Source organism: Pleurodeles waltl, chromosome 3_2, assembly GCF_031143425.1.
Source record: "Pleurodeles waltl isolate 20211129_DDA chromosome 3_2, aPleWal1.hap1.20221129, whole genome shotgun sequence".
NCBI lineage: Eukaryota > Metazoa > Chordata > Amphibia > Caudata > Salamandridae > Pleurodeles > Pleurodeles waltl.
The window spans coordinates 225,752,023-225,775,592 of NC_090441.1; the positions used below are offsets into that span (position 1 = coordinate 225,752,023).

Sequence of the window (23,570 nt, forward strand, 5' to 3'; positions counted from 1 at the left end):
ACTATATACTCCAAAAGTGGAATGCGAACCACGAATGGACCCCAAACCTATGTGACCTTGTAGAGGGTCGCTGGGACTATTAGAAAATAGTAAGGGTTAGAAAAATAGCCCACCCCAAGACCCTGAAAAGTGAGTGCAAAGTGCACTAAAGTTCCCCTAAGGACAAAGAAGTCGTGTTAGAGGAATAATGCAGGAAAGACACAAACCAACAATGCAACAACTGTGGATTTCCAATCTAGGGTACCTGTGGAACAAGGGGACCAAGTCCAAAAGTCACAAGCAAGTCGGAGATGGGCAGATGCCCAGGAAATGCCAGCTGCGGGTGCAAAGAAGCTTCTACTGGACAGAAGAAGCTGCGGTTTCTGCAGGAACGAAAAGGGCTAGAGACTTCCCCTTTGGTGGACGGATCCCTCTCGCTGTGGAGAGTCGTGCAGAAGTGTTTTCCCGCCAAAAGAACACCAACAAGCCTTGCTAGCTGCAAATTGTGCGGTTAGCGTTTTTGGACGCTGCTGCAGCCCTGGAGGGACCAGGAGATCGCAAATTGGACCAGAGAGAGAGAGGGGACGTCGAGCAAGACAAGGAGCCCTCTCAGCAGCAGGTAGCACCCGGAGAAGTGCCAGAAACAGGCACTACGAGGATGCGTGAAACGGTGCTCACCCAAAGTCGCACAAAGAAGTCCCACGTCGCCGGAGAACAACTTAGGAGGTCGTGCAATGCAGGTTAGAGTGCCGTGGACCCAGGCTGGACTGTGCACAAAGGATTTCCGCCGGAAGTGCACGGAGGCCGGAGTAGCTGCAAAAGTCGCGGTTCCCAGCAATGCAGTCCAGCGAGGTGAGGCAAGGACTTACCTCCACCAAACTTGGACTGAAGAGTCACTGGACTGTGGGGGGCCACTTGGACAGAGTTGCTGGATTCGAGGGACGTAGCTCGTTGTGCTGAGAGGAGACCCAAGGGACCGGTAATGCAGCTTTTTGGTGCCTGTGGTTGCAGGGGGAAGATTCCGTCGACCCACGGGAGATTTCTTCGGAGCTTCTGGTGCAGAGAGGAGGCAGACTACCCCCACAGCATGCACAAGCAGGAAAACAGTCGAGAAGGCGGCAGGATCAGCGTTACAGAGTTGCAGTAGTCGTCTTAGCTACTTTGTTGCAGTTTTGCAGGCTTCCAGCGCGGTCAGCAGTCGATTCCTTATCAGAAGGTGAAGAGAGAGATGCAGAGGAACTCGACTGAGCTCTTGCATTCGTTATCTAAAGTTTCCCCAGAGACAGAGACCCTAAATAGCCAGAAAAGTGGGTTTGGCTACCTAGGAGAGAGGATAGGCTAGCAACACCTGAAGGAGCCTATCACAAGGAGTCTCTGACGTCACCTGGTGGCACTGGCCACTCAGAGCAGTCCAGTGTGCCAGCAGCACCTCTGTTTCCAAGATGGCAGAGGTCTGGAGCACACTGGAGGAGCTCTGGACACCTCCCAGGGGAGGTGCAGGTCAGGGGAGTGGTCACTCCCCTTTCCTTTGTCCAGTTTCGCGCCAGAGCAGGGCTAAGGGGTCTCCTGAACCGGTGTAGACTGGCTTATGCAGAATTGGGCACATCTGTGCCCAACAAAGCATTTCCAGAGGCTGGGGGAGGCTACTCCTCCCCTGCCTTCACACCATTTTCCAAAGGGAGAGGGTGTCACACCCTCTCTCAGAGGAAGTTCTTTGTTCTGCCATCCTGGGCCAGGCCTGGCTGGACCCCAGGAGGGCAGATGCCTGTCTGAGGGGTTGGCAGCAGCAGCAGCTGCAGTGAAACCCCAGGAAGGGCAGTTTGGCAGTACCAGGGTCTGTGCTACAGACCACTGGGATCATGGGATTGTGCCAACTATGCCAGGATGGCATAGAGGGGGCAATTCCATGATCATAGACATGTTACATGGCCATATTCGGAGTTACCATTGTGAAGTTACATATAGGTAGTGACCTATATGTAGTGCACGCGTGTAATGGTGTCCCCGCACTCACAAAGTTCAGGGAATTGGCTCTGAACAATGTGGGGGCACCTTGGCTAGTGCCAGGGTGCCCTCACACTAAGTAACTTTGCACCTAACCTTTACCAGGTAAAGGTTAGACATATAGGTGACTTATAAGTTACTTAAGTGCAGTGTAAAATGGCTGTGAAATAACGTGGACGTTATTTCACTAAGGCTGCAGTGGCAGGCCTGTGTAAGAATTGTCAGAGCTCCCTATGGGTGGCAAAAGAAATGCTGCAGCCCATAGGGATCTCCTGGAACCCCAATACCCTGGGTACCTCAGTACCATATACTAGGGAATTATAAGGGTGTTCCAGTAAGCCAATGTAAATTGGTAAAATTGGTCACTAGCCTGTTAGTGACAATTTGGAAAGCAGAGAGAGCATAACCACTGAGGTTCTGATTAGCAGAGCCTCAGTGAGACAGTTAGGCACCACACAGGGAACACATACATATAGGCCACAAACTTATGAGCACTGGGGTCCTGGCTAGCAGGGTCCCAGTGACACATAACAAACATACTGAAAACATAGGGTTTTCACTATGAGCACTGGGCCCTGGCTGGCAGGATCCCAGTGAGACAGTGAAAACACCCTGACATACACTCACAAACAGGCCAAAAGTGGGGGTAACAAGGCTAGAAAGAGGCTACTTTCTCACACGCCTCACCTCTGCAGGCGTAACATTTGATGCATTCTCAGGTCTACTGGTAATGGTAAATCAGGGAATGCGTCAAAATTCAGGGGTGTGCATGGGAACAGCCACACTCCAATGTAACCCCTCCCTGGGACAGAGTAACGCAAGGCAGTGTTTTGCGCTGTGTTGCATTAGTCTAGATGTATCAAGCCACGCAGGGCCACGCAAGGTAGCTTTGTGCGGCTTGATACATCTAACTTGAGTGGCACAAGGGCTACAAAACACATTCTTGAATATGCCACTTAGTTCTTTGGGCCTTCCTACTCACTGAAGAAATATGTGAGGAATTAAAGGCCGGAAGGGTGGGTGGCCACTTTCTCACCTCAGCAGCACACCGTGTCTGCCTTAAAAAGGGTTACAGACCTCAGAATCAGTTCTTTGTTCCTGGTCCTCACTGAAGAAAGAACTGCAGATGGGCACTATCTTAGAATGTGACATCACATGAGACTTTATGTGCAGCTACTCAAGGGGGTCTCAATGCCCCTCAGCACATGCACCCCCTGACATGACAGCAGGTTGAGGTACGAGGCACAACTGCCCGCAGATTTCCACCCCCACACTAGCCTGCCACACATGCACCTTAGTACAACGTGTCCCTGATTGTAGCACAAACCTACTTGTTTAGTTTTATCCTGAAGTGTAAAGTGCATCGAACACACTTGGTACTGGCCCGTGCACTGTACTGGTACAGGAGAGCTGCTGGCTGTGCTCGGTCCCACTGCACCTGCTGCTCATTTGAGAGCTGCATCTCTGCTCACACTGTCTCAGGACATGCGAGGTAACGACTGGCCGTGGTGCCACTGCACCTGCTGAACTGTTGATAGGTACACCTCTGCTTGCCCTGCGCCCGTACAGGAGCACCGTCGGCTGGCCCCGGTGCCACTGCACCTGCTGCACCGGTGCTCTGCACTCATCTCAAGGGGTCTGTCGGTCTCTCAGACTTCAGGAGGTGATGGCATCAGTTAATGTGAGGTTCCCCAGGGTTGGACAAGCCACTCACAGGCGCTTTTAGATCTTAATGCATTTTTCTCTGCTAGGGGGTTGGGTGAGTAGAAATCATGGTATTTTCTGCCTCTGTCTCTCCTCAGCCCCTCTGTCGGTGGACCCGGAGACTGCAGATAAAAGCCTCGTCATCAGCAGTGATGGGAAGGAAGTGTTCTGCCCCCTCACACCTGTGGCTGACTGCTGTGTACGGGGGTCAACGGGGGTCAATGCAGGGAAGTGGTACTGGCGGGTCCGGATAGGTCCATCCGGAGGCCCAGTGATGTATCCGTGGTTTACCCCCTGGAAGCTGGGGGTCGTCAGCGCGTCAGTAAGAAGAACACGTTTCCCTGAGGATGGCGTCTGGACTGTGTTAAGATTCGGTAAAGAACTTTACTTACAGGATGAAACTAAACATGTTCACACTTTTCCAACTGTGCCTAACTATTTGGGGATTTTCGTGGACTACGAGGAGGGGCTGGTGTCTTTCTACGATGACGGGAAACAACAGCACATCTACACCTTCACCACCACTTTTAAAGAGAAAGTTTATCCTTACATCTGTCTGGGACCCAAAACACGCATTTATCTGTACTAATTACACAAAGGTCAAACATGGGAGCTTGGTAAATTGTGTTGTTTTTCTTGTTTCAATTTCAATGTATTTGTCAGATTGATTATAAAAATTCAACATACAGACATAAATAATAAACATTTGCAATGCAAGAGGTCTCGCATTTGCTTGAGTTAGAGCTACTGGTGCTGTGAATGCAAAACTGGACTTATCTTGACATATAAATCGATCAACACTGCCGCATGATTTGGTTCTCGCTGCCTTAAACTTCTAGTGACCCTGCATATAACTAAAACACTTTAATTTACCTTCTTCCCAGTGTTTTGACCTTAATGCTCAGAACAGCCCTTAGAGGACACTTTGATAAAAATAGCATTTATAAGAAACATGGTCATGTAAACAAAGTCAGCTCCTAGAGGGCCTAACAATCTGAAAGCAGAATGCCAGAAAGTAATGCAGTGTAATCATATATGTAACCCCTAGAGGACGTAGCGCCTTACTCAATACTACTGCAATACTATTACCAAGAAGGCCCTTAATATACAAACTATTTCCAGCTGCAAAACAAAAGTTCCAGCCATGAAAGAGCTTTACAAGACATTGAATGGTGGGAGAGGTTACTATTTTGGGGTTGCCCCCAACCTAGTGTGGGGACCCAGAGATGACCTAGACCGAATGAGTGTGTCATGCTGAACGTTTTGATGGTGGTCCCATTGTCCTATGACCACCACAGACTGAGTTATGGGCAAAAAAAAATTGAAAAACAAATGCCTGCAAAGCATTATGAGGCGAGTTTCTCCAAGTGTAATAAATGTTGTAGGATCAGCTCTCCCGCTGTGCTGGAAGAGCCGTGTTGAGGATTCTGTGTTTTTTACTGTTATAACGACTCCAGTTTGTATATATGCAACTGATAAACTTGTAAGTGGTAGTCATGTAAAGCACTCCTTAGATTGAATTCTCTCTATATGAAACTACACTGTTGAGTAAAGCGCACCTCTGACTGAGTTCACGTTATATGAAACTTTACGTACTCAATGAAAGAGCTTCTCCGATTGAAAACCTTTTTGAAACAAATATGAAATAAATAAAAAAGAAACAGCTGTATGCCCAAAACAATTAAGAGGAAGAAACAACATAAATCAACGCAGCACGAAGCCGCGAGTCAAAAGAAAAAAATATGGTATATGGCCGATCGGGCAATAATCCATGTAATAGGCTCAGTCTCCAAGGAGGTAACAAAGCAGCCTCAAGGTGGGACAAACGTAAAGCATTTCCCTATGAAATCAAGGAGGTTTTGAAAGGCAGGCCCAGGAACAAATAAAGTGATGGGTGTGAGATGGACATGGTTGAAAAGAGCAGCACATGTTCTCTGCTATGCTCGACCTAAAAATAAAATAGAATTTGGCTGCATGGTCCTCCCACCCAAAAATAATGAGAAGAAATAAAATATTAAAAAAAAATACTGCATGGGTGGAGTAAAACAGAGGAATGTGCTGGGGAGGAAGAAATGGGGAGTGGGCAGGTGAGTGTAAAAGTAGCACACAAGCGGGACCAGCAGGGGACGGGGAGACTCTCACGAGCAAGATAGCAAAATGGGGATGGAGAAGGGGGCTGGCAGGAGTGAGAAGCACATGAGAGAGCGAGAGACAGAGAGCTTGCAACAGGAGGGAAACAGCAACACGGAAAATGGTGGGCTAATATTGAGAAGGAGAGAGCTGGAAAACAGATACGTTCTCATGGAGTGTAAAAGGAAAAAGCAAAAAGTTGTTCCATAAAAGTGAGCAATGAATGGACACAAGTCAGCCTAGTCAAGGGATGGTATGCAGGCTTTGCTCCAGGCGAGTCACAATCACAAAATGTAACAAGATGGACAAAGAAAGCTATCGGAAAAGAACCATGCAGATGAGAGTGACAATGAAGCCAACCAATGATATCCAATGGGCGGCCTGTAAGTATTCTAAATTCTTGGTAAGCCCACAATAGGTCTTTTCAAACCAGCCAACTTGTGCTGTCTGGTAGATGAGATCTAAAAAAAGGATGTTGGTTTGGGAAGAATACACTCAAATAAAAAACTAGGGGTGGCAACAACTTGCAGAGAAACAAAAAACCTGCACAAGATTCCATGGAATTTCACCATCAGGTGGAAAATATGCCCCTAGTGCTGCAATTTAGTTTCAGTAGCACGAGCAGCGCTGAAAATCAGCATGAACGGCACATGCACTGCGCAGGAGCACGCGGCCACTCGAGCCGATTTGTCTTCCGTTCGAGTAGGAAACCTACTCAAGAGGCAGCAAATCTACTTGAGCGCAGCCCTCTCTGATCCCTTGTGTCCACCTGCATTAGAAAATTCAGCCAATTCCGTGAGCGGGATTGTAATTCCACCTGGGCCTATTTAAAACATCAATTTTCTGTCATTCGATCTAGAGGCACGTCCTCTTTTCTCTTACAATGTCAACATAGTATACTATTACCTATATGCAGGGTCTTGGAAAATAAGGACATAATAAAAATGACATCTAATCTATTTTATAGAGACATAGGTCCACTGGTAAGACACAAGTAGAAAGATACAGTAAGCCATGTTATGTCAAGAAGTTACTGTATGAGCAAAATATGGAATGCGTGTGCCTAAGGAGGACAGCGGAGAGACCTGCGGGGTTTGATGAGAGCTGTACATGCTGTACCTGACTGCTCCTTTATAAGAACAAAACCTATTGCAAACCTGGACCTGCGTGGGGAAATCATTCACAACAAACCAGGACTCAAACTAACTCACTAAAGCCGACAAAGGATGATTTGGAGACTTGCTCCACTAGAGGAAAAGATCTGGCAAGGCAAATGAAGCTGGCAAACCTGCCCTTGTTGGCCAGCTCAAAATATCCGCTACCCAAAAGAACAAATGTCTCCAACTGGATGTATGCTTTGCCCAAAATAAGACTGAAAACAAAAACGGAATATGTTTCCTTTATCTGATTTTGAAAGGACCTATCTCTATTGCATTTCTATACCAGCATACTGTGCGTCGACGCAAAGTTAATTCCAATCTTTCATGACAGAACCTTTATCCTGTAGGCTAACGATTCGCCAGATAATACCAAATGCAAAAAGAAGAGAAACAAACTTACCTCACATAAAGGAACCTGTAAAATGAGATTTCTCAAGAGCCAAGGAACGGAAGAGCGCATTACACCCACAAACCACTGCTTTGCCCTAAACCAAACAGCTGAAAATGGGTCCAACTGAAAGGCACCGACCAATCCTGAATTGAAGATGACCAGACAAAACAAAGATGTCTGCACAAGACCTCCAGCAATGGTTGCCTCGTACTTTGGCGAGAATTTATAAATACAAGCCACAGAAGAAGATAGAGGATGCTCGTCAGCATCATCCTATCCCACATCATCAATGAAATCAAAGGAAGGCAAACAACTCAACGCATGATCCGGGCCACAAGATATTCCCCTTGAGACAGGTGTAGTCAGTCACTTTGAAGATGATCAGAGATCAATGCAATCACCATCACTGCTTGAGATTCCTGAACTGCTTGCGCAGGGATGATGAAAGCAGGTGACCCACGTTTGAGCATGGACTAGAGCAGTGAAACCCACAGCTAACAGATAATGCCACAAGAAGCTGCCCAGCAGCAGGCACCGGCTGCCACACGCAAGTGGCGGGAAAGCACGTCCTGGATCCAATATTCCCTGCGCCAGTGCCCTGAGCGTTCAGAACAATGCAGCAAGGCCACCAGTAAAAGTTGGATCTCAATTTGCCTTTGTGATACATTAAATAGAGACAACCTCGTCCTACAAGTGCTGCTGTGAGAAGATCCGGCGCGCGCTGCATCTACGGATAGAACCTGGTGAGATGAGAAACCGCTGGACTTGACACTTAACCACTGTGGGACAGCCCACCTCTGAAAACACCAGCACAGAGAAGTATATCTCTCAGAGTCACCCGGAAGAATAAAGCAACACACGCGATACTGAGAAGCTAGAAATAAAGAATCAATTTGCAGGGAAGAAGAAGGTTGCGCTTCGGTGGGAGCAGATCTACAACGGACGTAGCATGAGAGCCGGAACTTGTTAAGAGCCGAACAGCTCAGCGTGAGAGGGAGTAAAACAGGGCTAGTGCTGAGCTGCAGAGGGAGTAAAACAGGGCTGGTGCTGAGCTGCAGAGGGAGTAAAACAGGGCTGGTGCTGAGCTGCAGAGGGAGTAAAACAGGCTGGTGCTGAGCTGCAGAGTGAGTAAAACAGGGCTGGTGCTGAGCTGCAGAGGGAGTAAAACAGGGCTGGTGCTGAGCTGCAGAGGGAGTAAAACAGGGCTGGTGCTGAGCTGCAGAGGGAGTAAAACAGGGCTGGTGCTGAGCTGCAGAGGGAGTAAAACAGGGCTGGTGCTGAGCTGCAGAGGAAGTAAAACAGGGCTGGTGCTGAGCTGCAGAGTGAGTAAAACAGGGCTGGTGCTGAGCTGCAGAGTGAGTAAAACAGGGCTGGTGCTGAGCTGCAGAGGGAGTAAAACAGGGCTGGTGCTGAGCTGCAGAGTGAGTAAAACAGGGCTGGTGCTGAGCTGCAGAGTGAGTAAAACAGGCTGGTGCTGAGCTGCAGAGGGAGTAAAACAGGGCTGGTGCTGAGCTGCAAAGGGAGTAAAACAGGGCTAGTGCTGAGCTGCAGAGGGAGTAAAACAGGGCTGGTGCTGAGCTGCAGAGAGAGTAAAACAGGGCTGGTGCTGAGCTGCAGAGGGAGTAAAACAGGGCTGGTGCTGAGCTGCAGAGGGAGTAAAACAGGGCTGGTGCTGAGCTGCAGAGTGAGTAAAACAGGGCTGGTGCTGAGCTGCAGAAGGAGTAAAACAAGCTAGTGCTGAGCTGCAGAGGGAGTAAAACAGGGCTGGTGCTGAGCTGCAGAGGGAGTAAAACAGGCTAGTGCTGAGCTGCAGAGGGAGTAAAACAGGGCTGGTGCTGTGCTGCAGAGGGAGTAAAACAGGGCTGGTGCTGTGCTGCAGAGGGAGTAAAACAGGGCTGGTGCTGAGCTGCAGAGGGAGTAAAACAGGGTTGGTGCTGTGCTGCAGAGGGAGTAAAACAGGGCTAGTGCTGAGCTGCAGAGTGAGTAAAACAGGCTGGTGTTGAGCTGCAGAGTGAGTAAAACAGGGCTGGTGCTGAGCTGCAGAGGGAGTAAAACAGGGCTGGTGCTGAGCTGCAGAGGGAGTAAAACAGGGCTGGTGCTGAGCTGCAGAGGGAGTAAAACAGGGCTGGTGCTGAGCTGCAGAGGGAGTAAAACAGGGCTGGTGCTGAGCTGCAGAGTGAGTAAAACAGGGCTGGTGCTGAGCTGCAGAGTGAGTAAAACAGGGCTGGTGCTGAGCTGCAGAGTGAGTAAAACAGGGCTGGTGCTGAGCTGCAGAGGAAGTAAAACAGGGCTGTTGCTGAGCTGCAGAGGTAGTAAAACAGGGCTGGTGCTGAGCTGCAGAGGGAGTAAAACAGGGCTGGTGCTGTGCTGCAGAGGGAGTAAAACAGGGCTGGTGCTGAGCTGCAGAGGGAGTAAAACAGGGCTGGTGCTGTGCTGCAGAGGGAGTAAAACAGGGCTGGTGCTGTGCTGCAGAGGGAGTAAAACAGGGCTGGTGCTGAGCTGCAGAGGGAGTAAAACAGGGCTAGTGCTGAGCTGCAGAGGGAGTAAAACAGGGCTGGTGCTGAGCTGCAGAGGGAGTAAAACAGGCCTAGTGCTGTGCTGCAGAGGGAGTAAAACAGGCCTAGTGCTGTGCTGCAGAGGGAGTAAAACAGGGCTGGTGCTGAGCTGCAGAGGAAGTAAAACAGGGCTGGTGCTGAGCTGCAGAGGGAGTAAAACAGGGCTGGTGCTGAGCTGCAGAGGGAGTAAAACAGGGCTGGTGCTGAGCTGCAGAGGGAGTAAAACAGGGCTGGTGCTGAGCTGCAGGGGGAGTAAAACAGGCTGGTGCTGAGCTGCAGAGGGAGTAAAACAGGGCTGGTGCTGAGCTGCAGAGTGAGTAAAACAGGGCAGGTGCTGAGCTGCAGAGGGAGTAAAACAGGGCTGGTGCTGAGCTGCAGAGTGAGTAAAACAGGGCTGGTGCTGAGCTGCAGAGGGAGTAAAACAGGGCTAGTGTTGTGCTGCAGAGGGAGTAAAACAGGGCTGGTGCTGAGCTGCAGAGGGAGTAAAACAGGGCTGGTGCTGAGCTGCAGAGGGAGTAAAACAGGGCTGGTGCTGAGCTGCAGAGGGAGTAAAACAGGGCTGGTGCTGAGCTGCAGAGGGAGTAAAACAGGGCTGGTGCTGAGCTGCAGAGGGAGTAAAACAGGGCTGGTGCTGAGCTGCAGAGGGAGTAAAACAGGGCTGGTGCTGTGCTGCAGAGGGAGTAAAACAGGGCTGGTGCTGAGCTGCAGAGGGAGTAAAACAGGGCTGGTGCTGTGCTGCAGAGGGAGTAAAACAGGGCTGGTGCTGAGCTGCAGAGGGAGTAAAACAGGGCTGGTGCTGAGCAGCAGAGGGAGTAAAACAGGGCTGGTGCTGAGCTGCAGAGGGAGTAAAACAGGGCTGGTGCTGTGCTGCAGAGGGAGTAAAACAGGGCTGGTGCTGAGCTGCAGAGGGAGTAAAACAGGGCTGGTGCTGAGCTGCAGAGGGAGTAAAACAGGGCTGGTGCTGAGCTGCAGAGTGAGTAAAACAGGGCTGGTGCTGAGCTGCAGAGGGAGTAAAACAGGGCTGGTGCTGAGCTGCAGAGTGAGTAAAACAGGGCTAGTGTTGTGCTGCAGAGGGAGTAAAACAGGGCTGTTGCTGAGCTGCAGAGGTAGTAAAACAGGGCTGGTGCTGAGCTGCAGAGGGAGTAAAACAGGGCTGGTGCTGAGATGCAGAGGGAGTAAAACAGGGCTGGTGCTGTGCTGCAGAGGGAGTAAAACAGGGCTGGTGCTGAGCTGCAGAGGGAGTAAAACAGGGCTGGTGCTGTGCTGCAGAGGGAGTAAAACAGGGCTGGTGCTGTGCTGCAGAGGGAGTAAAACAGGGCTAGTGCTGAGCTGCAGAGGGAGTAAAACAGGGCTAGTGCTGAGCTGCAGAGGGAGTAAAACAGGGCTGGTGCTGAGCTGCAGAGGGAGTAAAACAGGCCTAGTGCTGTGCTGCAGAGGGAGTAAAACAGGCCTAGTGCTGTGCTGCAGAGGGAGTAAAACAGGCCTAGTGCTGTGCTGCAGAGGGAGTAAAACAGGGCTGGTGCTGAGCTGCAGAGGAAGTAAAACAGGGCTGGTGCTGAGCTGCAGAGTGAGTAAAACAGGCTGGTGCTGAGCTGCAGAGGGAGTAAAAGATGGCTAGTGCTGAGCTGCAGAGGGAGTAAAACAGGGCTGGTGCTGAGCTGCAGAGAGAGTAAAACAGGGCTGGTGCTGAGCTGCAGAGGGAGTAAAACAGGGCTAGTGCTGAGCTGCAGAGGGAGTAAAACAGGTCTGGTGCTGTGCTGCAGAGTGAGTAAAACAGGCTAGTTCTGAGCTGCAGAGGGAGTAAAACAGGGCTGGTGCTGAGCTGCAGAGGGAGTAAAACAGGGCTGGTGCTGAGCTGCAGAGTGAGTAAAACAGGGCTAGTGCTGAGCTGCAGAGGGAGTAAAACAGGGCTGGTGTTGAGCTGCAGAGTGAGTAAAACAGGGCTGGTGCTGAGCTGCAGAGGAAGTAAAACAGGGCTGGTGCTGAGCTGCAGAGTGAGTAAAACAGGGCTGGTGCTGAGCTGCAGAGGGAGTAAAACAGGGCTGGTGCTGAGCTGCAGAGTGAGTAAAACAGGGCTGGTGCTGAGCTGCAGAGGAAGTAAAACAGGGCTGGTGCTGAGCTGCAGAGTGAGTAAAACAGGGCTGGTGCTGAGCTGCAGAGGGAGTAAAACAGGGCTGGTGCTGAGCTGCAGAGTGAGTAAAACAGGGCTGGTGTTGAGCTGCAGAGGGAGTAAAACAGGGCTGGTGCTGAGCTGCAGAGTGAGTAAAACAGGGCTAGTGCTGAGCTGCAGAGGGAGTAAAACAGGCTAGTGCTGAGCTGCAGAGTGAGTAAAACAGGGCTGGTGCTGTGCTGCAGAGGGAGTAAAACAGGGCTAGTACTGTGCTGCAGAGGGAGTAAAACAGGGCTGGTGCTGTGCTGCAGAGGGAGTAAAACAGGGCTGGTGCTGAGCAGCAGAGGGAGTAAAACAGGGCTGGTGCTGAGCTGCAGAGGGAGTAAAACAGGGCTGGTGCTGTGCTGCAGAGAGAGTAAAACAGGGCTGGTGCTGAGCTGCAGAGGGAGTAAAACAGGGCTGGTGCTGAGCTGCAGAGGGAGTAAAACAGGGCTGGTGCTGAGCTGCAGAGGGAGTAAAACAGGCTGGTGCTGAGCTGCAGAGGGAGTAAAACAGGGCTGGTGCTGAGCTGCAGAGTGAGTAAAACAGGGCTGGTGCTGAGCTGCAGAGGGAGTAAAACAGGGCTGGTGCTGAGCTGCAGAGTGAGTAAAACAGGGCTGGTGTTGTGCTGCAGAGGGAGTAAAACAGGGCTAGTGCTGAGCTGCAGAGTGAGTAAAACAGGGCTGATGCTGTGCTGCAGAGGGAGTAAAACAGGGCTGGTGCTGAGCTGCAGAGGGAGTAAAACAGGGCTGGTGCTGAGCTGCAGAGGGAGTAAAACAGGGCTGGTGCTGAGCTGCAGAGGGAGTAAAACAGGGCTGGTGCTGAGCTGCAGAGGGAGTAAAACAGGGCTGGTGCTGAGCTGCAGAGGGAGTAAAACAGGGCTGGTGCTGAGCTGCAGAGGGAGTAAAACAGGGCTGGTGCTGTGCTGCAGAGGGAGTAAAACAGGGCTGGTGCTGAGCTGCAGAGGGAGTAAAACAGGGCTAGTGCTGTGCTGCAGAGTGAGTAAAACAGGGCTGGTGCTGAGCTGCAGAGGGAGTAAAACAGGGCTGGTGCTGAGCTGCAGAGGGAGTAAAACAGGGCTGGTGCTGAGCTGCAGAGGGAGTAAAACAGGGCTGGTGCTGTGCTGCAGAGGGAGTAAAACAGGGCTGGTGCTGAGCTGCAGAGGGAGTAAAACAGGGCTAGTGCTGTGCTGCAGAGGGAGTAAAACAGGGCTGGTGCTGTGCTGCAGAGGGAGTAAAACAGGGCTGGTACTGTGCTGCAGAGGGAGTAAAACAGGGCTAGTGCTGAGCTGCAGAGGGAGTAAAACAGGGCTGGTGCTGAGCAGCAGAGGGAGTAAAACAGGGCTGGTGCTGAGCTGCAGAGGGAGTAAAACAGGGCTGGTGCTGTGCTGCAGAGAGAGTAAAACAGGGCTGGTGCTGAGCTGCAGAGGGAGTAAAACAGGGCTGGTGCTGAGCTGCAGAGGGAGTAAAACAGGCTGGTGCTGAGCTGCAGAGGGAGTAAAACAGGGCTGGTGCTGAGCTGCAGAGTGAGTAAAACAGGGCTGGTGCTGAGCTGCAGAGGGAGTAAAACAGGGCTGGTGCTGAGCTGCAGAGTGAGTAAAACAGGGCTGGTGTTGTGCTGCAGAGGGAGTAAAACAGGGCTAGTGTTGAGCTGCAGAGTGAGTAAAACAGGGCTGATGCTGTGCTGCAGAGGGAGTAAAACAGGGCTGGTGCTGAGCTGCAGAGGGAGTAAAACAGGGCTGGTGCTGAGCTGCAGAGGGAGTAAAACAGGCTGGTGCTGAGCTGCAGAGGGAGTAAAACAGGGCTGGTGCTGAGCTGCAGAGTGAGTAAAACAGGGCTGGTGCTGAGCTGCAGAGGGAGTAAAACAGGGCTGGTGCTGAGCTGCAGAGGGAGTAAAACAGGGCTGGTGCTGAGCTGCAGAGGGAGTAAAACAGGGCTAGTGCTGAGCTGCAGAGGGAGTAAAACAGGGCTGGTGCTGAGCTGCAGAGGGAGTAAAACAGGGCTGGTGCTGAGCTGCAGAGGGAGTAAAACAGGGCTGGTGCTGTGCTGCAGAGGGAGTAAAACAGGGCTGGTGCTGTGCTGCAGAGGGAGTAAAACAGGGCTGGTACTGTGCTGCAGAGGGAGTAAAACAGGGCTAGTGCTGAGCTGCAGAGGGAGTAAAACAGGGCTGGTACTGAGCTGCAGAGGGAGTAAAACAGGCCTAGTGCTGTGCTGCAGAGGGAGTAAAACAGGCCTAGTGCTGTGCTGCAGAGGGAGTAAAACAGGGCTGGTGCTGAGCTGCAGAGGGAGTAAAACAGGGCTGGTGCTGTGCTGCAGAGGGAGTAAAACAGGGCTGGTGCTGTGCTGCAGAGGGAGTAAAACAGGGCTGGTGCTGAGCTGCAGAGGGAGTAAAACAGGGCTGGTGCTGAGCTGCAGAGGGAGTAAAACAGGGCTGGTGCTGTGCTGCAGAGGGAGTAAAACAGGGCTAGTACTGTGCTGCAGAGGGAGTAAAACAGGGCTGGTGCTGTGCTGCAGAGGGAGTAAAACAGGGCTAGTACTGTGCTGCAGAGGGAGTAAAACAGGGCTGGTGCTGAGCTGCAGAGGGAGTAAAACAGGGCTGGTGCTGAGCAGCAGAGGGAGTAAAACAGGGCTGGTGCTGAGCTGCAGAGGGAGTAAAACAGGGCTGGTGCTGTGCTGCAGAGAGAGTAAAACAGGGCTGGTGCTGAGCTGCAGAGGGAGTAAAACAGGGCTGGTGCTGAGCTGCAGAGGGAGTAAAACAGGACTGGTGCTGAGCTGCAGAGGGAGTAAAACAGGCTGGTGCTGAGCTGCAGAGGGAGTAAAACAGGGCTGGTGCTGAGCTGCAGAGGGAGTAAAACAGGGCTGGTGCTGAGCTGCAGAGTGAGTAAAACAGGGCTGGTGTTGTGCTGCAGAGGGAGTAAAACAGGGCTGGTGTTGAGCTGCAGAGGGAGTAAAACAGGGCTGGTGTTGAGCTGCAGAGGGAGTAAAACAGGGCTGATGCTGAGCTGCAGAGGGAGTAAAACAGGGCTGGTGCTGAGCTGCAGAGGGAGTAAAACAGGGCTGGTGCTGAGCTGCAGAGGGAGTAAAACAGGCTGGTGCTGAGCTGCAGAGGGAGTAAAACAGGGCTGGTGCTGAGCTGCAGAGTGAGTAAAACAGGGCTGGTGCTTAGCTGCAGAGGGAGTAAAACAGGGCTGGTGCTGAGCTGCAGAGTGAGTAAAACAGGGCTGGTGCTGAGCTGCAGAGGGAGTAAAACAGGGCTAGTGTTGTGCTGCAGAGGGAGTAAAACAGGGCTGGTGCTGAGCTGCAGAGGGAGTAAAACAGGGCTGGTGCTGAGCTGCAGAGGGAGTAAAACAGGGCTGGTGCTGAGCTGCAGAGGGAGTAAAACAGGGCTGGTGCTGTGCTGCAGAGGGAGTAAAACAGGGCTGGTGCTGAGCTGCAGAGGGAGAAAAACAGGGCTAGTGCTGTGCTGCAGAGGGAGTAAAACAGGGCTGGTGCTGTGCTGCAGAGGGAGTAAAACAGGGCTAGTGCTGAGCTGCAGAGGGAGTAAAACAGGGCTAGTGCTGTGCTGCAGAGGGAGTAAAACAGGGCTGGTGCTGAGCTGCAGAGGGAGTAAAACAGGCCTGGTGCTGTGCTGCAGAGGGAGTAAAACAGGGCTGGTGCTGTGCTGCAGAGGGAGTAAAACAGGCCTAGTGCTGTGCTGCAGAGGGAGTAAAACAGGGCTGGTGCTGAGCTGCAGAGGGAGTAAAACAGGGCTAGTGTTGTGCTGCAGAGGGAGTAAAACAGGGCTGGTGCTGAGCTGCAGAGGGAGTAAAACAGGGCTGGTGCTGAGCTGCAGAGGGAGTAAAACAGGGCTGGTGCTGAGCTGCAGAGGGAGTAAAACAGGGCTGGTGCTGAGCTGCAGAGGGAGTAAAACAGGGCTAGTGCTGAGCTGCAGAGGGAGTAAAACAGGTCTGGTGCTGTGCTGCAGAGTGAGTAAAACAGGCTAGTGCTGAGCTGCAGAGGGAGTAAAACAGGGCTGGTGCTGAGCTGCAGAGGGAGTAAAACAGGTCTGGTGCTGAGCTGCAGAGGGAGTAAAACAGGTCTGGTGCTGAGCTGCAGAGTGAGTAAAACAGGTCTGGTGCTGTGCTGCAGAGGGAGTAAAACAGGCTAGTGCTGAGCTGCAGAGGGAGTAAAACAGGGCTGGTGCTGAGCTGCAGAGTGAGTAAAACAGGGCTGGTGCTGAGCTGCAGAGGGAGTAAAACAGGGCTGGTGCTGAGCTGCAGAGGGAGTAAAACAGGGCTGGTGCTGAGCTGCAGAGGAAGTAAAACAGGGCTGGTGCTGAGCTGCAGAGTGAGTAAAACAGGGCTGGTGCTGAGCTGCAGAGGGAGTAAAACAGGGCTGGTGCTGAGCTGCAGAGTGAGTAAAACAGGGCTGGTGTTGAGCTGCAGAGGGAGTAAAACAGGGCTGGTGCTGAGCTGCAGAGGGAGTAAAACAGGGCTGGTGCTGTGCTGCAGAGGGAGTAAAACAGGCTAGTGCTGAGCTGCAGAGGGAGTAAAACAGGGCTGGTGCTGAGCTGCAGAGGGAGTAAAACAGGGCTGGTGCTGAGCTGCAGAGGGAGTAAAACAGGGCTGGTGCTGTGCTGCAGAGGGAGTAAAACAGGGCTGGTGCTGAGCTGCAGAGGGAGTAAAACAGGGCTGGTGCTGAGCTGCAGAGGGAGTAAAACAGGGCTGGTGCTGTGCTGCAGAGAGAGTAAAACAGGGCTGGTGCTGAGCTGCAGAGGGAGTAAAACAGGGCTGGTGCTGAGCTGCAGAGGGAGTAAAACAGGGCTGGTGCTGAGCTGCAGAGGGAGTAAAACAGGCTGGTGCTGAGCTGCAGAGGGAGTAAAACAGGGCTGGTGCTGAGCTGCAGAGTGAGTAAAACAGGGCTGGTGCTGAGCTGCAGAGTGAGTAAAACAGGGCTGGTGCTGTGCTGCAGAGGGAGTAAAACAGGGCTGGTGCTGAGCTGCAGAGGGAGTAAAACAGGGCTGGTGCTGAGCTGCAGAGGGAGTAAAACAGGGCTAGTGTTGTGCTGCAGAGGGAGTAAAACAGGGCTGGTGCTGAGCTGCAGAGGGAGTAAAACGGCTGGTGCTGAGCTGCAGAGGGAGTAAAACAGGGCTGGTGCTGAGCTGCAGAGGGAGTAAAACAGGGCTGGTGCTGAGCTGCAGAGGGAGTAAAACAGGGCTGGTGCTGTGCTGCAGAGGGAGTAAAACAGGCCTAGTGCTGTGCTGCAGAGGGAGTAAAACAGGCCTGGTGCTGTGCTGCAGAGGGAGTAAAACAGGCCTAGTGCTGTGCTGCAGAGGGAGTAAAACAGGGCTGGTGCTGAGCTGCAGAGGGAGTAAAACAGGGCTAGTGCTGTGCTGCAGAGGGAGTAAAACAGGGCTGGTGCTGTGCTGCAGAGGGAGTAAAACAGGGCTAGTGCTGAGCTGCAGAGGGAGTAAAACAGGCCTAGTGCTGTGCTGCAGAGGGAGTAAAACAGGCCTAGTGCTGAGCTGCAGAGGGAGTAAAACAGGGCTGGTGCTGTGCTGCAGAGGGAGTAAAACAGGCTAGTGCTGAGCTGCAGAGGGAGTAAAACAGGGCTGGTGCTGAGCTGCAGAGGGAGTAAAACAGGGCTGGTGCTGAGCTGCAGAGGGAGTAAAACAGGGCTGGTGCTGTGCTGCAGAGGGAGTAAAACAGGGCTGGTGCTGAGCTGCAGAGGGAGTAAAACAGGGCTGGTGCTGAGCTACAGAGGGAGTAAAACAGGGCTGGTGCTGTGCTGCAGAGAGAGTAAAACAGGGCTGGTGCTGAGCTGCAGAGGGAGTAAAACAGGGCTGGTGCTGAGCTGCAGAGGGAGTAAAACAGGGCTGGTGCTGAGCTGCAGAGGGAGTAAAACAGGCTGGTGCTGAGCTGCAGAGGGAGTAAAACAGGGCTGGTGCTGAGCTGCAGAGTGAGTAAAACAGGGCTGGTGCTGAGCTGCAGAGTGAGTAAAACAGGGATGGTGCTGTGCTGCAGAGGGAGTAAAACAGGGCTGGTGCTGAGCTGCAGAGGGAGTAAAACAGGGCTGGTGCTGAGCTGCAGAGGGAGTAAAACAGGGCTAGTGTTGTGCTGCAGAGGGAGTAAAACAGGGCTGGTGCTGAGCTGCAGAGGGAGTAAAACGGCTGGTGCTGAGCTGCAGAGGGAGTAAAACAGGGCTGGTGCTGAGCTGCAGAGGGAGTAAAACAGGGCTGGTGCTGAGCTGCAGAGGGAGTAAAACAGGGCTGGTGCTGTGCTGCAGAGGGAGTAAAACAGGCCTAGTGCTGTGCTGCAGAGGGAGTAAAACAGGCCTGGTGCTGTGCTGCAGAGGGAGTAAAACAGGCCTAGTGCTGTGCTGCAGAGGGAGTAAAACAGGGCTGGTGCTGAGCTGCAGAGGGAGTAAAACAGGGCTAGTGCTGTGCTGCAGAGGGAGTAAAACAGGGCTGGTGCTGTGCTGCAGAGGGAGTAAAACAGGGCTAGTGCTGAGCTGCAGAGGGAGTAAAACAGGCCTAGTGCTGTGCTGCAGAGGGAGTAAAACAGGGCTGGTGCTGTGCTGCAGAGGGAGTAAAACAGGGCTGGTGCTGAGCAGCAGAGGGAGTAAAACAGGGCTGGTGCTGAGCTGCAGAGGGAGTAAAACAGGGCTGGTGCTGTGCTGCAGAGAGAGTAAAACAGGGCTGGTGCTGAGCTGCAGAGGGAGTAAAACAGGGCTGGTGCTGAGCTGCAGAGGGAGTAAAACAGGGCTGGTGCTGAGCTGCAGAGGGAGTAAAACAGGCTGGTGCTGAGCTGCAGAGGGAGTAAAACAGGGCTGGTGCTGAGCTGCAGAGTGAGTAAAACAGGGCTGGTGCTGAGCTGCAGAGGGAGTAAAACAGGGCTGGTGCTGAGCTGCAGAGTGAGTAAAACAGGGCTGGTGTTGTGCTGCAGAGGGAGTAAAACAGGGCTAGTGCTGAGCTGCAGAGTGAGTAAAACAGGGCTGATGCTGTGCTGCAGAGGGAGTAAAACAGGGCTGGTGCTGAGCTGCAGAGGGAGTAAAACAGGGCTGGTGCTGAGCTGCAGAGGGAGTAAAACAGGCTGGTGCTGAGCTGCAGAGGGAGTAAAACAGGGCTGGTGCTGAGCTGCAGAGGGAGTAAAACAGGGCTGGTGCTGAGCTGCAGAGGGAGTAAAACAGGGCTGGTGCTGAGCTGCAGAGGGAGTAAAACAGGGCTGGTGCTGAGCTGCAGAGGGAGTAAAACAGGGCTGGTGCTGAGCTGCAGAGGGAGTAAAACAGGGCTGGTGCTGTGCTGCAGAGGGAGTAAAACAGGGCTGGTGCTGAGCTGCAGAGGGAGTAAAACAGGGCTAGTGCTGTGCTGCAGAGGGAGTAAAACAGGGCTGGTGCTGAGCTGCAGAGGGAGTAAAACAGGGCTGGTGCTGTGCTGCAGAGTGAGTAAAACAGGGCTGGTGCTGAGCTGCAGAGGGAGTAAAACAGGGCTGGTGCTGAGCTGCAGAGGGAGTAAAACAGGGCTGGTGCTGAGCTGCAGAGGGAGTAAAACAGGGCTGGTGCTGTGCTGCAGAGGGAGTAAAACAGGGCTGGTGCTGAGCTGCAGAGGGAGTAAAACAGGGCTAGTGCTGTGCTGCAGAGGGAGTAAAACAGGGCTGGTGCTGTGCTGCAGAGAGAGTAAAACAGGGCTGGTGCTGAGCTGCAGAGGGAGTAAAACAGGGCTGGTGCTGAGCTGCAGAGGGAGTAAAACAGGGCTGGTGCTGAGCTGCAGAGGGAGTAAAACAGGCTGGTGCTGAGCTGCAGAGGGAGTAAAACAGGGCTGGTGCTGAGCTGCAGAGTGAGTAAAACAGGGCTGGTGCTGAGCTGCAGAGGGAGTAAAACAGGGCTGGTGCTGAGCTGCAGAGTGAGTAAAACAGGGCTGGTGTTGTGCTGCAGAGGGAGTAAAACAGGGCTGGTGTTGAGCTGCAGAGTGAGTAAAACAGGGCTGATGCTGTGCTGCAGAGGGAGTAAAACAGGGCTGGTGCTGAGCTGCAGAGGGAGTAAAACAGGGCTGGTGCTGAGCTGCAGAGGGAGTAAAACAGGCTGGTGCTGAGCTGCAGAGGGAGTAAAACAGGGCTGGTGCTGAGCTGCAGAGTGAGTAAAACAGGGCTGGTGCTGAGCTGCAGAGGGAGTAAAACAGGCCTAGTGCTGTGCTGCAGAGGGAGTAAAACAGGCCTAGTGCTGTGCTGCAGAGGGAGTAAAACAGGCCTAGTGCTGTGCTGCAGAGGGAGTAAAACAGGGCTGGTGCTGAGCTGCAGAGGGAGTAAAACAGGCCTAGTGCTGTGCTGCAGAGGGAGTAAAACAGGCCTAGTGCTGTGCTGCAGAGGGAGCACATACAATAACCATCATATACTCATGCGGAGGCTAGACTTTGCTGCAAACTATTATCCTGGGATCTTTCTTTCTAACATTGGCTACATAATGATGCATATTTTTTAGAAAACGAATAAATGGGAAACATGCTGTTTACAAAAAACGTAGCAGTTAAACTCACTTCTTATGGCAGACTATTTAGTGCTTCAAAAGCTGGCAAAAACAACATTTTACCTGCATATCACTTGGTTTATATGAATTGATATTTCAGATTCATTGAATACCAACTAAATTCAAGCTGACAAGTGCTCCAAGAAAATGCAGAAAACCTTTATTATTAATTGACCAGGAAATAATGATCCAAACTAATTATCACTAGCTTATGTAAATGTAAACTCAGTAAGTTTAGCATAAATGCAATCAGTGACCAGTTTATCGCAGTGTCACAGATGCTGATGGAGAAGTTCAGTCACAGAGAGGACACTGGTGACTGCAGCCTCATGTCTCTGAGGTTCCACTGAAGGAGATCCTTCAGGGTGGATTCATTTTCAGCGGGGTTTACTCGCTTGTATCTCTAGGCCAAAAAAGCACCAGCAGAGTTGGCTTGTTGTGGTTGAATTTTCAGCGTGTTCATAACCTAAGGGCCCAGAGCAGCCGTACTGTGCCAAATTCACCGCTGCACCTTCCACTGGCTTCAGTCAGCAAAGCTGCAGGGTTGAGATAAACCTTTTAACACTCCAAGTATTCACCAGATTATGGACTTTTCCATCACCACTTCCAGCGGACGACGTTTGCCGCTCAGCCTCTACCTGTGGACGGGAATTTACAAGCAGTTGGCAAGACTGAACAGGACGCCCTGAAAAAGGATGTTTGAAAATGGTGCTTGGAAGTAACAGAGAAACTCCATGCATGGAAAGCAGAATAGAGTGAATGGTCCATGCTCCATGAAGTTAGAGAAATGTTTACCGCAGCCAGCAGTATGGAAGCGCACAGTACTTGCTTGGACCAAGACCGCTTAACATTTGTTGTAAATTACCACTTAAGCCATCTAAACTTTCCCCATATTAAAAACTTTTACACAGACGCAGAATGGAGACTTTTAGACACAGACTGGTAACTTTAACTACAGTTAACAGAAATACTAACTATTCCGTGGATTTTGGTAACTCAACAGCAGGACAGACATTGAAGACTATCACAAACAACGGCGTCATGGGTCCAACTGGCCTCCCCGCTGCACATGCACCTTTCACCTTCATATACTCTTTGTAGGAGGCTGGACTGGCTTGTAGTGGTACCAAGGGGTACTTACACTCTGCACCAGGCCCAGTTATCCCTTATTAGTGTAGAAGAGGTGTCTAGCAGCTTAGGCTGATAGATAATGGTAGCTTAGCAGAGCAGCTTAGGGTGAACTAGGAGACGGGTGAAGCTCCTACTATACCACTGGTGTCATATGCACAATATCATAAGAAAACACAATACACAGATGTCCTCAAAATAAAGGTACTTTATTTTTATGACAATATGCCAAAAGTATCTCAGTGAGTACCCTCAGTATGAGGATAGCAAATATACACAAGATATATGTACACAATACCAAAGTTATGCAGTAATAGCAATAGAAAGCAATGCAAGCAATGTACAGTCACAATAGATTGCAATGAGAGTACATAGGTATAGGGGCAACACAAACCATATACTCCAAAAGTGGAATGCGAATAACGTATGGACCCCAAACCTATGTGAGCTTGTGGAGGGTCGCTCGGACTGTAAGAAAACAGTGAGGGTTAGAAAAATAGCCCACCCCAAGACCCTGGAAAGTAGGTGTAAAGTGCACCTAAGTTCCCCAGAGAGCACAGAAGTCGTGATAGGGCAATTCTGCAAGAAAGAACAACACCAGCAATGCAACCAAAGTAGATTTCTGGACGAGAGTACCTGTGGAACAAGGGGACCAAGTCCAAGTGTCGCGACAAAGTCAAGATTGGGTAGATGCCCAGAAAATGCCAGCTGAGTATGCAAAGAAGCTGCCACAGGATGGTAGAAGCTGTGGATTCTGCAAGAACGAGGAGGGCTAGAAACTTCAACTTTGGAGGATGGATGTCCCACGTCATGAAGAAGCTTGCAGAGGGGTTCCCACGCAGAAAGACCGCAAACAAGCATTGCTAGTTGCAAGTGGTTAGGGTTTTTGGATGCTGCTGTGGCCCAGGAGGGACCAGGATGTTGCCAATTGCATGAGGAGACATAGGGGACGCCCAGCAAGACAAGGAGCCCACTCAGAAGCAGGCAGCACCCGCAGAAGTGCCAGAACAGGCACTACGAAGGAGAGTGAACCGGAGCTCACCCAAAGTCACAAAAGGAGATCCCACGACGCCAGAGGACAACTCAGAAGGTTGTGCACTGCAGATTAGAGTGTTGGGGACCCAGGCTTGGCTGTGCACAAAGGAAATCCTGGAAGAGTGCACAGGAGCCGGAGCAGCTGCAAATCACGCGGTACCCAGCAATGCAGTCTAGCGTGGGGAGGCAAGGACTTACCTCCACCAAACTTGGACTGAAGAGTCACTGGACTGTGGGAGTCACTTGGACAGAGTTGCTGAGTTCCAGGGACCACGCTCGTCGTGCTGAGAGGGGACCCAGAGGACCGGTGATGCAGTCTTTTGTTGCCTGCGGTTGCAGGGGGAAGATTTAGTCGACCCACGGGAGATGTCTTCGGAGCTTCTAGTGCAGAGAGGAGGCAGGCTACCCCCAGAGCATGCACCACCAGGAAAACAGTCGAGAAGGCGGCAGGATCAGCTATACAAGGTTGCAGTAGTCGTCTTTGCTACTTTGTTGCGGTTTTGCAGGAGTCCTGAGCAGTCAGCGGTCGATTCCGTGGCAGAAGGTGAAGAGAGAGATTCAGAGGAACTCTGATGAGCTCTTGCATTCGTTATCTAAAGAATTCCCCAAAGCAGAGACCCTAAATAGCCAGAAAAGGAGCCTTGGCTACTTAGGAAGGAGGATAGGCTAGCAACACAGGTAAGAGCCTATCAGGAGGAGTCTCTGACGTCACCTGCTGGCACTGGCCACTCAGAGCAGTCCAGTGTGCCAGCAGCACCTCTGTTTCCAAGATGGCAGAGGTCTGGAGCACACTGGAGGAGCTCTGGGCACCTCCCAGGGGAGGTGCAGGTCAGGGGA

At 51.8% G+C, this 23,570-nt stretch overlaps 1 protein-coding gene across 1 annotated transcript in view; it reads left to right on the top strand.

Annotated features, from left to right (window-relative positions):
* The window catches only part of LOC138286373 (scavenger receptor cysteine-rich type 1 protein M130-like), a 793,269-nt gene extending 788,865 nt beyond the window's left edge, over window positions 1-4,404 (top strand). The window contains exon 17 of the mRNA XM_069226532.1: window positions 3,786-4,404. Coding sequence (XP_069082633.1) covers window positions 3,786-4,276 — 491 coding nt within the window. The 3' untranslated portion in view covers window positions 4,277-4,404. The remainder of the gene's footprint in view (window positions 1-3,785) is intronic.
* Window positions 4,405-23,570: the final 19,166 nt, after the last annotated feature.